At 35.3% G+C, this 13,530-nt stretch overlaps 1 protein-coding gene across 1 annotated transcript in view; it reads right to left on the bottom strand.

The window, feature by feature from the left end:
* The window catches only part of PREX2 (phosphatidylinositol-3,4,5-trisphosphate dependent Rac exchange factor 2), a 285,562-nt gene that overhangs the window by 89,663 nt on the left and 182,369 nt on the right, over nucleotides 1-13,530 (bottom strand). The window contains exons 30-31 of the mRNA XM_032421606.1: nucleotides 12,969-13,097; nucleotides 6,062-6,103 (exon numbers count right to left, since the gene is read on the bottom strand). Coding sequence (XP_032277497.1) covers nucleotides 6,062-6,103; nucleotides 12,969-13,097 — 171 coding nt within the window. The remainder of the gene's footprint in view (nucleotides 1-6,061; nucleotides 6,104-12,968; nucleotides 13,098-13,530) is intronic.

Raw genomic sequence — 13,530 nt, 5'->3', positions numbered from 1 at the left:
GGACATAAAGACAGTTTTGGAAAAATGTCACAGGTAAAGAAAACCAATTCATTAAGCGTATATAGCTGGTGTTATTTCATCCTTTCACCAAACTCAAACCATGTGAAAAATGTGAATTTGAGCTCTACTAATGAGCACAAACACTTTAGCACATACGCTTTTGAGAAAACATTAAACACCAGAAAAATGTAAAAAAAAAAAATTAAGTTTTTCTTAATTGTGACTTTATTTTGCAATCATTAAATTGTTTTATAAAACCCAAGGGAAAAAAATAAGGCTTGGTTATTTTTTGATGGAACACACTTTGTGTTTGTTGCATGATACTCCCTAAGGGAAAATCAAAGTCCAATTTTTCAGTTTGTGTTGGCAATGAAATACATTATTAATACTAATTTTTATTTATTTTTTTATTTTTATTTTTTTTAAAGATTTTATTTATTTATTTGAGAGGGACAGCGAGGGGGGAGGAGAGAGAGAGAGAGAAAGAGAGAGAGAGCATGAGCAGGGGGAGGGGGCAGTGGCAGAGGGAGAAGCAGACTCCCTGCTGAGCAGGGAGCCCGATGCGGGACTCGATCCCAGGACCCTGGGATCATGACCTGGGCTGAAGGCAGACGCTTAACTGACTGAGCCACCCAGGCGCCCCAATACTAATTTTTTTTAAATGACCTAATAAACTTACTCAAATATTAAGGTGAAATGCACATGGGGAAAGAGTATTGATGTCTGATTGTAACAATAAGCAAATCTGGATCTCTTGGATTTACCTATTAAACTTCATGAGTTATAAACATGTCCAGTTTATAAATTATTGTATTTCTTTGAAATAAGGAATGTGTTTACAGTTTTAACATACATTGATTTTCACCAGGATTCTTATTCTGCAGTTGGCTGGATTTTTGATTGACCCATATTGAAGCTATATTTACCTGTGAATGGCCACTCCTGGGCCACAGTTTTTTCAAGTGGAAAAAAGCTTGCCTCTGAGAACCTGATCACAGAGATTCACCTCTTTGCATTTTTGGATATTTACAAACTCCATGAACTATATAAATGCCAAGCCATACATTCTGTACATTGAGAAATCACTTGTACTATATGAACAACAAAAGCAAAAATACTCATATTTTCAGAAGTGTATTGAATATTTCAAGGGCTCAGAATTTTCTGAAATGAAGAAGCACTGTCAATATTAGTGCATAACATAGACATAAATGTTGCCATGAGTTCTTGCTTTATCGGTAAAAAGGCATAATTTTTAAGTTGTTTACCAAGAACAATGAACATATGTTTTTAATAACCATCAAAGGCATGTGAACACATAATGTAATTGCTGTGTGTTACCTCGTTTCACTGTTAGTAAAAGCCACTCTTGAAAATTTTATTAGAAAAAGGATTAAATATTCAAAATATTTAATTTTATACTGAAATTTCATAAGAAAATATAACATAATTTTATTATGTTGATCTATACGAACTTGTTGTTTTACTTGGTCAAAATGGTCGAATATGGCAATTCCATATGGTTCAACTTATTAATTTAATCAATAACATGTGTTAGACATTTCCCTTAAGTAATTATATACCATGTGCTTCATTCAAATAGATGGAAGAGTGTTTTATAAGTAACTGTAAAATAGCTCAAGTAGGAAAAAACTTTATCCAATTCTTGATTAAGAAAAAAGCAAAACACCTCTTCTGTTGTTGTACACAATTTCTAACAAAGTGTAGACATTCAATAACTATTTACTGAATTAATAAATGAAAATAATGAACCAGTAGAGCAACTAACAAACAAATTAAGTGAAATGAAAATGTATGAGCTCATTCTCTGATTTCTTGAAATGTCTGGATTTAGTTTGACCTAAAAGGGTAATTCACATAGCTTGTTAGCCCAAATGTGTAGCTGCAGTGCTGAGATTCAAGACAGAAACTAAATGAAATTGCCCTATATCTTTCTTGTACAGTTTTGTTTTGCTTTCTGTTGTTCTATAGCAAAGCAGAAAATCTAGGGAAGTTAAAATAATCCTTCAGTAGTTTTGGCAGAAATACTCCCACTTATAACCTGAGAATAATTTCATAATCAAAACTGAATTGGAAAGAAATGCCTTCTATCAACAATGGTAAGCTCAAGTTAGAGAAGGAAGGATCCAGGTCCACTGAAAAACCTTTAGATCACAAGGATTAGTAACATTGCCACTAGCAGAAATAGTTATCTTCAAATTGCTTTTGAGAAGAAATGCCTTTTTTTTAAACCTTAGAAAGAATACTTAAATGTTTATTCTACATTCTGCTACTATATTCTATATGCATTTTAAGCCAAATAAAATTTTCATTCAACCTCATTCTCAAATCAGAACTGATCACACAAAAGTTGTATTTCTTCATTACTTCAAACTTTTCACACTGAATACACCACAGGAATTAAACATGGCACCAATTACTGGGGGTTTGAAGGTGTCCAAGTTGAGGCCTCGGCCATGTCTATGCTCACAGTAGAGTAAGAGAATTTGATATGCAAGATGCCCTGGACCACACTGCCATTTAAATTTCAAACCAACATATTTTCAAATGAAAAACACCTTACAACTCCTTACTACTTTATGAGGTGATTTTCAGTTGCACTTTCCTATTTCCCATAGAGTAAATGACTTGTTTGCATAGACTTCAATATGCCCATCATACTGAGTTTTTCAAGTAACTTTGTACACATTATCACCTCCCAGTGAGTAATAAAGGTAAAAAACTCAGAGTGGCAGAAAGGGGTCTATACAATCTACCCTCAAGTTATGCTGACAGCTTATAAATGCATTACTTCCCTTCATTCATCCTCTACACCAGCAACAATCTTCCCAGGCTTGTTATGAGAATATAACAAAACAATATATCTGAAAGTAGCCAGAACCCTGGCTGTACAGAACTCTTCTCTTTGAGCCACACACCACTGCTCAGGTTCCTCAAATGCTAAATGCCCTTATAAATGCTCTTATAGCTCACAACTTTGTCCATGGGCCTTCTGGCTGTGGGCACTTTCCCACCCTCTCCACCAGCAAACTAAATTGTCCTTCCACAGTTTGGCTATCATGGACATTGCTGCTATGAACATTGGGGTGCCCCTTCTTTTCACTACATCTGTATCTTTGGGGTAAATACCTAGTAGTGCAATTGCTGGGTCGTAGGGTAGCTCTATTTTTAACATCTTGAGGAACCTCCATACTGTTTTCCAGAGTGGCTGTACCAGCTTGCATTCCCACAGTATAAGAGGGTTCCCCTTTCTCCACATCCTCGCCAACATTTGTTGTTTCCTGTTTTGTTAATTTTTGCCATTCTAACTGGGGTAAGGTGGTATCTCATTGTGGTTTTGATTTGTATTTCCCTGACGGCTAGTGATGTTGAACATTTTTTCATGTGTCTGTTAGCCATTTGTATGTCTTCTTTGGAGAAATGTCTGTTCATGTCGTCTGCCCATTTTTTGACTGGGTTATTTCTTTTTTGAGTGTTGAGTTTGAGAAGTTCTTTATAGATCTTAGATATCAGCCCTTTATCTGTTTTGGGGATTATGCTAAGTGAAGTAAGTCAAGCAGAGAAAGACAATTATCATGTGGTTTCTCTCATATGTGGAACATAAGCAATAGCACAGAGGACCATAGGGAAAGGGAGGGAAATCTGAAGGGGGAGAAATCAGAGAGGGAGACGAACCATGAGAGACTACGGACCCTGGGAAACAAACTAAGGGTTTCAGAGGGGAGGGGGTGGGGGGATGTAGTAATAGGGTGATGTATTAAGGAGGGCACATGTTGTGATGAGCACTGGGTGTTACACGCAACTAATGAATCATTGAATATTACATCAAAAACTAATAATGTACTATACAGTGGCTAACTGAACATAATAAAAAAATAAAATAAATCGTCCTTAAGAGTCAACTCCTTGAACTACTGGAACCCATTGAACTACTGAAATATTATCTACCCTTGAGAAATTTCCTTTCTCCTTCCGTAGGTATTATGGAGTTCCTGCTCTGCCATCACGGTCCAGGGGACATCCTTATACTAGATGGCTCATCACTCAGCAGTGTGGGAGTTTGTTTACATGCTTGGGTTCCCCAAGAGACCATCAGCACATCAAGGACAGAGGAAGTAGCATATAATGTGAATGGTGCTCATGGACCTAGAGACATATAATCTGCTTTCATCTACCCATTCCACTCATTTTAAACCATATAATCCTAGGTATCAGATTCCTTTATATATTATGGGTTATTTCTACTTAGATCTGCAATAAAGATAAATGAGATATAAAGATAAATGGCTTAGTTAGCAAAGTGAAATTGCACAGTATTGTTATTGTGATTTTTCTTTTCTCCAGCATCTAGCAGGGTGCCTGGCACTGAGTGGGGTTTCAGTTCTATTGCTGACCAGGGAAGGAGCCATACGATGAATAAAGACACCAATATAAGCAAACTCCCAAGAAAAACTGACAAGTCTCTTTTAATTATACAGCTGTTCGAAATTCACGAGTGTCCATCCTTCCCCAAAACTATTCTCATTCCTCATTTTTATCAATAAGAACTACAGCAGGATCAACAACAACTGCTTCCAGCTTCTAGCAAAAGAAGAAAAGCAGGGAGCTGTTTTTTGGTGACAGTTTGTTTATTGTTTATTGTTTTTGCAGAGTAAGAATTCTCTTGTAGTGGGAATACACTCAAAAGAAATGGATGTTTTACTTATCAAAGGCTTCCGTTTCATTCCAGTATTTGAGCACCTACTTAAACTCACCTTCTACAAACATGTTTTAAAATAGTAACACTTTATTTACTCTCCGTGGTTTAAAAAGCTCAAATTCCATAGCTGGTCTAAAAAGAATAATAGACACACAAGTAATCCCAGTCATTATTCTGCGACTGTAGGGAAAAGAAAATAATAATAAAAAAATAACAACAGAGAGATAAAAGAGAGATTAGAGAGAGAGAAGGATAGGAATAGAGGTGAGTTAAAAATAATATTTAGCAGACACAATCTACCCTTTTCAAGTGGAGAGCATAATTCTGCAGCCAACAATATAGAGTAATTTGGCTACATTCTGGTGCCATCCTATGTAAACAAGGGAAAAAAAGTGAGTAAATAAAGTAGGAAAAAGGGACTTACCACAGGAATAGAAAAATAAAATTGAAATCAAAATAAGGATCTATAAGAATAGCCACCTGAATATTAATTAATACAGCAATGCATTCCAGGACCACTTCTGGAATTGCCATAACTAAGTTTGAATATCATCTGCTACCTACTACTTATGCATTTACTCAATCAAGCATCTAATCTTCCAGATGCTCAAAAATATGTGTTGAATGAATACCATTTCTAGTTAATATTATTAATCAGCCTGAATGTTAATTTATTCACTTTTAAACCTGTAGAAAGATAATAATATTCTCATAGAGTGACTGTGAGGACCCAAGGAAATCCATAAATATGAGGTCTATCAACTGTGTGGTTATTAGTAAAACTAAAAAAATAAGATATTTTTGTTATTATTATTACTCAGTCAAAAAAGCAAGACAACTATGTGTTCAATTAAAGCAAAAACCGGCCAACAAACAAAAAGAAGCCCTCTGATTAACTTGACTCATTCATTCACTTATAATTTAAATTTTCCAGGTGTGGTAGATTGTAAAAGACTCCTGCTTCCAAAGTACAGGTCTGCTTTTCCACCCCTTGAATCTGAGCCCACCTACATCCTTGTTCATAAACAAAAGTTAGACATAGTTCCACAATAAATCCCATTTGCACAATTAACTTTACCCAAACCTGCTTCCTTTCTCCTTTATAATTATATTCTATATAAATACTTATATACATTTCCATGTTTGTACCTATAATTGAAGATGAGCATGTTTTTATGTTTTTATTAAAACTAAGTATTTTCTTAAATCTTTGCAAGATTTTAGAGAAAGTAGGGACTGTATTTCCATCTAATTTGTTGAAGGCATTGCATTGGTATCATGAGATTTCTAAGGTCATGGACCACAATAATTTCAAATAGTAAAAATAATGAAAAATATTACCTGAATATTCAAGAAGAGCCAGGAGTATCCTACACTTTACCTCTGCAGAAAAAGAAAACATTAACACTTAGTTGTTCAGTCTTTTTCTGTCACTAGCACCACATTCTAACTGTGTAAAAATTAGCACAATCTTACTATATTAGATAATAAAAATCCCGTTTACTTGACATGCTATTCTTCCTATCTGTCTATATAAATTCTATCCATTGCTCAAGATGCTAAAATTTCTTACAGTTCTCAATTGAATTAGCCTGTGAAACACCATTCAAATCCTGCTACCTCTGTTAAGTCATCCTTAACTGCTGTAGTTTGCATGGTGTTCTCTAAACTCCTATAGGTATTAGGGTCTTGATCAATAAGCTCTCAAACAGTATTTTTTCTTAGTTACTTAAACTTTTAAAGATTATATATGCATTTTATAATCTTTATATATAATTATACATATCATATTGTTCATTATATATTAGAATTATAAATTATATGTAATTATACAGATTATACTTAGAGATTATATAGCATGTGTATATGTGTATACGTATATATATGTAATATACACAAGGTATATATTATACATATATAATCTCTCTCTCTAGACTTCCTTTCCAATCTATAAGTCAAGAACTGCCCTAAAGGGCAGAACAATACTAAATAGTTCCAAATACTCTTCTTCCCAACCTATCTCCAAACAAGAGCAATCACAAATGTTTGCTAAATGATGTGTATTAACTTCATACTCATTGCTTTACTTCTAATTGGTAAATAGTTTACTAGCAATAAGTAAATATAAAAACATACAGAGCTTCTCTATGTGTCCAAGATTATGGGAAATAAAAAAGATTAAGTTGCATCCTAATCCAAACAGGTTCACAATAGAGTCAGAGTGACAAAATTACCTGATAAGAAATATAGGAGATACTTGAGAGGACATTACATTTTATAAGTGAGAACACAAGAACAAGAGAATTTCAGAGGCAGGAAAGTACCCTGGACGAAGAGTCACAAGACCCATCTGCTACAGTCATCCTCCTTTATCTATGTGGGACGTTCCAAGACCCCCAGTGGGTGCCTGAAACCATGGATAGTACCAAACCCTACATATACTACGGTTTTTCCTGTACATACGTATACCTATGACAAAGTTTAATTTACAAATTAGGCACAGTAAGAGATTAACAACAAGAACTAATAATAAAATAGAATAATTATAATAATATACTGTATTAAAAGTTACGTGAATGTGGTCTCTCTCAAAATATCTTATTGTACCATACTCATCCTTCTTGTGATGATGTGAAATGATAAAATGCCTGTGTGATGAGATGAAGTGAGGGGAATGATGTAGGCATTGTGACAAGGAGTTAGGCTACTATTGACCTTCTGACAATAAGTCAGAAAGAGGATCATCTCCTTCTGGACTGTTGTTGACTAAGAGTAACTGAAACCAAGGAAAGCAAAACAGTGGATAATGGGGTACTCCTGTATTAGCTTTGTGGTCTTCAGAAAATGGCTAAACCATAGTTGACCCTTGAACAACACAGGTTTGAACTACATGGGTCCACTCATATGTGGAATTTTTTCTATAAACACAGTATAGTCCTGTAAATGTATTTTTCTTTTCTTCATGATTTTCTTAACAACATTTTCTTTTCTCTAGCTTCCTTTATTGAAAGAATACAATATAGGATACATATAATATACAAAATATGTATTAACTGATTGTTTATGTTATCAGTAAGGCTCTGGTCAGCAGTGAGCTTGGTAGTGAGGTTTTGGGGGAGTCAAAAACTATACACAGGTTTTTGACTATGCAGGGAGTCAGTGCCCCTAACCTTTATGCTGTTCAATGGTCAACCATACTTTGAGTTTCAAGGTGCTCATTCATAAGTGATGATAACACCTATCTTATCTATTTTATAGGCCTGTGTAGGAAAAATAAATGGGGATATATATTAAAAGCCTTGGAAAATTATTTAACATGCTGTGTATCTGTGAAGCACTGTTATTATTATAATCTGAATCCACCTAAAAAGTTGGTATAGAATTCTGAGTCTTGAAAATGTTTTTAAACATTTTTTAAAGTTACAACGTCAAGGGAGTAGGTACATATCCTAAGAGTGGGAAAGAGTGCTAGCAAGAGAATATAGTAAAGAATGAATACCAAATATCCAACAATCTAGCATAGAAAAGATTTTATTATATCATTTAGAGACTGAGATTGGGATACAATTAGAAAGCCTCATTGAAAAACAGCATCCAACATCAGATTGATGAGTTTAGACTTATCTAACAAAAATCACTATGGTTCTGGGGCAGGGTACTAAAATGAACATAATATTTTAGGAAGTTGAATATAGTATATAGTAACATATAAATCAGAAAAGACAGAGATGGGGGATTATCCAGAAAGCTGTTCCAATTACTGAGCTAAGTAAGAAGAAAAAGGGGAAAACTGGAGACTTTTGATTTAAAAGAAAAAAAAAAAAAGGAAGACGTTCTTTAGGGTATTTGGGACCAAGGCAGAGGGAAAAAACGAAAAAAAAATATAAGTTGCTGAAACAATGGGAGATTTTGAAAGAATACAACTTTTGTAGGGGGCAAGAATTGAAAATGTGTTTACTAATAAACATTTGAATTTAAGGTGATGGTGGGTCCAATTCTATCACCAGTTCCAATGTGTGTTTTTTTCCCCATACCACCAAGCAATTGTCTAACACTATCTGGGTATCCTATAATTCAACTCAATTCTGGCATTATCTACCTGGAGATAGCATCAGATCTCACAGGGTAAGGGCTCAGTTCCATAAGACTGCCCCCCACCACACACACACTTCAGGTGCCAACTACAAGTCACCTATGCTTCTGACTAATTGGCTACAGATTGGAGGTTTCAGTGACTCTCTCTTACATTTGATTAATTTGCTACAGTGGCTCACAGAACTCTGAGAAACATTTTACCTACTAAATCATCCATTTATGGTAAAAGGATATAGCTCAGGAGCCAGGTGGAAGAGGCACTGGGTACTGCATGGGGAAATGGTGCACTTCCATGCTCTCTACATGCACCACTCTTCTAGAACCAACGTGGAAGCTCTCTGAACCTCATCCTTTTGGGATCTTATGGAGGCTTCATTACATGGGCACGACTGATTAAATCATTGGTCATTGGTGTCTGAACTCAATCTCCAACCCCTCTCCACTCCCAGAAGTTGGGGGTGGGACTGAAAGTTCCAACCCTCTAATCACATGGTTGGCTTCCTTGGCAACCAGCACCCATTCTGAGAAGTTTTCCAAAAGTCACCTCACTGGCATAACAAAAGATACCTTTATAGTTCTCATCATAAGAAATTCCAAGAGTTTCAGGAAGTCTGTGCCAGGAAAGGGGACAAAGACCAAATATATATTTCTTATATAAAACACAGTATCACAGTGTGCTAATCAAGTAAAAACATCTTCAGTTGGCTGATAATTTGAGACCATAATTTAGTGTAGTGATGAAGCAGGAGGCAGGCATCGTCTTAGTGTTTAGTGACACGACAAAATGAATCTATCCCCCATTCAGCGCACTGTGTTTTCTGCTCTCCTTTACCCTCAGTTTGGCAAGCTATGATATGAACACATGAATGACACAGTGTGATGTAGCTTAGGAATGGCATTGTAACAGTGCTTCCTATATAAAGATCCTAGAATTATTATATTTTGATACCATTTGGTATATATTTGATAGGATATTTTGAACTCAGAGATGAACGAATGATGAGGTTCAGAACATGCTACCTTCAAATATGGCAATTTGGCATACTGAAAATTTTAAGCTGAAGGAATCTGATAAACAGCAGGTGTATGGAGGACTCTCTGACCTCCCCCAACTCCCCTGAAACTGGTCATAAAACCCTTTTGTGAGAAGTGCCCTCCCAATCCCAGAGGAAAGGAGCTTCCTTATTTCCAATGATAGAGGGACACTGAGAGGAACAGGCTTTGCTAAGTTTCTCTAGTTTACTACCCTTAGCACATACCCTTTCATACTATCACATTTTTCCAAAGCTTTCTACTCTTAGCTTATACTTATACTCTAGTATAAAAGCTTATACTCTAGTATAAAAGCACTCAGGTTTAACCATTTCTTCTGGTCTTCATTTCCTTACAAAGGCTCCTGTATCATGTAAAACATATTAAATAAATTTATGTGTTTCCCTTGTTAATTTGTCTTTAGTCTGACTAATTTATAGAGCCCAGCCAAAGAACCTAGAAGGGTAGAAGGAAAAAAAGACACTACTTTTTTCCTCCCCTACAGAAACATGAGAATGGGGTTATCCCAGCTACATATATAAACCACGAAATTCTGGCAAGGTGACATTATGTTGAATTGCTAGCCAAGACCTAACCCTTCATTAAACAATTCCCTATACAAAGACAATTGGGAAATAGAATGAAAATTACTTTAAGTTGAATAGAATAAATTCATAATGAATTGGTGAGGTTACTTCTAATACAACAAGCAGTTGATTACAAGGATCTCAATGCTGCTGCTTCCATCCTGTATAATAGGACCAGACAACACACGGATGACGAGGAAATGACAGCATGACCTCTTCCTTGACAGTCCATCGGGTTGAACTAGTGATTAATCATTTTTTAAAGACTCACTTAACATAGTGACAATCACAGCACTTATGCAAAGAATAACTGCATCTCACTAAAACTTGCAACCAGGTTTGTAACTTAAATTCTGCAAAGAGCCCTCCCCACACCATTTACTGGAAGACACTCAGCATACCCAACCACACTCAGCCAGCTGTTGGGCACCCCTGACCAAGAGTGGCATCCATGTTCACAACATACACCAAGCAATATCTGTAAATAGTTCTCATTCCTACAGCTGCTTCTTGTGATTTGAGTGAGGTATTGAGGGTATAAAAGTGGGACTTAAGATGAAAATGTAAGATTTTTAAAACAAATACCATTAAAAATTAAGCTTATTAAAAAGGGCACACATTGAATGGAGCACTGGGTGTTATATGCAAACAATGAATCATGGAACACTACATCAAAAACTAATGATGTAAGTATGGTGATTAACATAACATAATAAAATAAAATAAAAAGATAAAAAAGTTTCTCTAAAAAAAAATTAAGCTTTTTATCCCGCATTAGAAAAAGTTTATATCTTAAAGATAAAGCTCCTCAAAAAACAAAACAAGAAAAGGTTTCAAGATTTCTCTGTTCTTAACTGATATTGCATTTACTCTGAAAACAATTATAATGTAAAAAAACCCCTCAAAGATGATGAGAACAAATGCATTTATATATTTTTAAAGATTTTATTTAAATTCAAGTTAGTTAACACATAGTGTATGATTAGTTTCAGGGGTAGAGAGAACAAGTGCATTTAGATTCACGAATTATAATTCCTAGGAGTGTTATGATACTGGCACTTATTCTACAAAAAGAAAAAAACAAAAACTTTTTACTCAGTAAAATATATGTTTAAATTCCTTAAACCAAGCAGTCTTTATAAAATGTATTTATCATTTTTTTTATTCATTACTTTGGGAGGTTCTAAATTCAGACTTTTCATTAAATATGATGTTATAATCTATCACAAGTAACCATTATATTTAGCTATAAAATAAAAATGTAGCCAAGAAATCCAGCTGTCAAAAACACACAATAGAATTGCCATGATTTATTTGGAGTTTTCCATATCTGTACAAACCTTTCCTCTACTGATCCCTAATAAGTATCTAAGCTGTTATATTTGAGTATATTTCGAGGCAGAAGACTTAGTAATCACAGAACATATACACATCTCTGTCATTTGGTAAATGAAGAAACTGAGGCCCAAAAGAGTTATGTCACAGGCTCAGACTCTATCAGATTTAAGAGCTGTCTTTTGACAGCAAAGTATACAACTCTCTCTAATTTACCTTAAAAAAGATGGCAGTGACTGGGGGCATGCTGTAATTCTGCTGAGTACTACTTACCACATGCAACCGACATACAAACGGCTGAGGAATAAAAATTTAAATGCAGGCATATACTTATTTATTGTGGAGGTTTCTTAACCCTAGCACTATTGACATTTTGGGCCAAATAATTCTTTGTTGTGAGGGACTGTCCTGTACACTGCAGAACATTACGCAGCATCCCTGGCCTCTACACACTCGATGCCAGTGGCAGCCCCACAATTGTCACAACCGAAAAATATCTCCAGACTTCGCCGGCCACTGGTCTAATGCTGGGAAGAAAATCACTGAATTAGGCATTTTAAAACATTAAACAAATTTCTCATTTCATCTTTTCCACCATATCTGTTTTGGAAACTCTCAGAATTTTCTACTTAGTACCCTGACCCTAAACAACATGTGATCAGATGCACTAGAATTGTCCTGAAATGTTGTATCTCCAGCTGCAGATTGTATCAATTAGAGGATGTTGAGTAAACAATGTCATGATAGTTAATAACAATAAACTTAGACAAATACGAAACTTATAAACCAATGATATAAGCTATCCTATTATTTTGATTCTCACAGATTCACAATTAATTTTTTAGGCTTCCCATAAAACTTAGCTTCATGACTTTCGGGACTCCTTTAGAAATTTTGCTGATATTGTTTCATTTTATAAAATATGAAACTCTCCACATTCCACGTCCTCCCAAGTATGAGCCCTTATTTTATTCACTGAGAATATTCTTCATCATACAGGGTACATCATTTAGATCCTTGGAACATAAGGCTCTAAAATCCTATTCTTTCTTTTGCTTCCTTCCTCCCTCACCCTTTCCAGTTCTTTGATTTTCCTCATAATATGAAACACTGCAAAAAGTAATCAGGGCATTACCAAACTTTTGGTTTTAAATGATTATTGCTGATACTATGCAATATTCTTTGCTTTTCGTCCTGACCTTCAACAAATTTTCTGATGTTCTGAGCAAGATTCCGGACACTGCTGGGAAGATTCCAAGGGTCTTGCTTGATGTGAAGCCTTAACCTTTTTGGACAACTCAGCTTTGGTTCCATTTCCTGCTGAAATTCTAAATAAATACAGAAAATCTCTTGTAAGTTTCAACCATTTACCAAACAGTTAACAAATCTGTGAGCTTCAGAATCCTCTTTCATTCCTGATGTCCTGGGTTATTAGCATGGTGGTACTTTCTCTAGTTATATTACAGGAGAAAATCGGTTAAATCTAAAAAAGAAAGACTAACCTTATTATTTTCTTACAAACATTTAAAAAAAGGAGCAAATTTAGATAAAAACTCTATTTTCAACATCCGAAACTAGATGTCAGAAAGTGGCAGCTCTAGATGTTGTTCTGTTTGGCTGTTCTGTTTGCCAAAGCACATTCCCGAGACCCCTTCCCCCAACCAATGGGCTACAACCAAGTAGGCATTACGCTGGTTTCAGCAAAAGCTGAAACACTTCACACATATGCCACACTTATATCTCTTCAATTAACTCATTCCT

Source organism: Phoca vitulina, unplaced genomic scaffold (genome assembly GCF_004348235.1).
Source record: "Phoca vitulina isolate PV1807 unplaced genomic scaffold, GSC_HSeal_1.0 scaffold25, whole genome shotgun sequence".
In the NCBI taxonomy this organism is placed as follows: Eukaryota; Metazoa; Chordata; class Mammalia; order Carnivora; family Phocidae; genus Phoca; species Phoca vitulina.
This window is presented reverse-complemented; position numbering and strand designations above follow the sequence as displayed.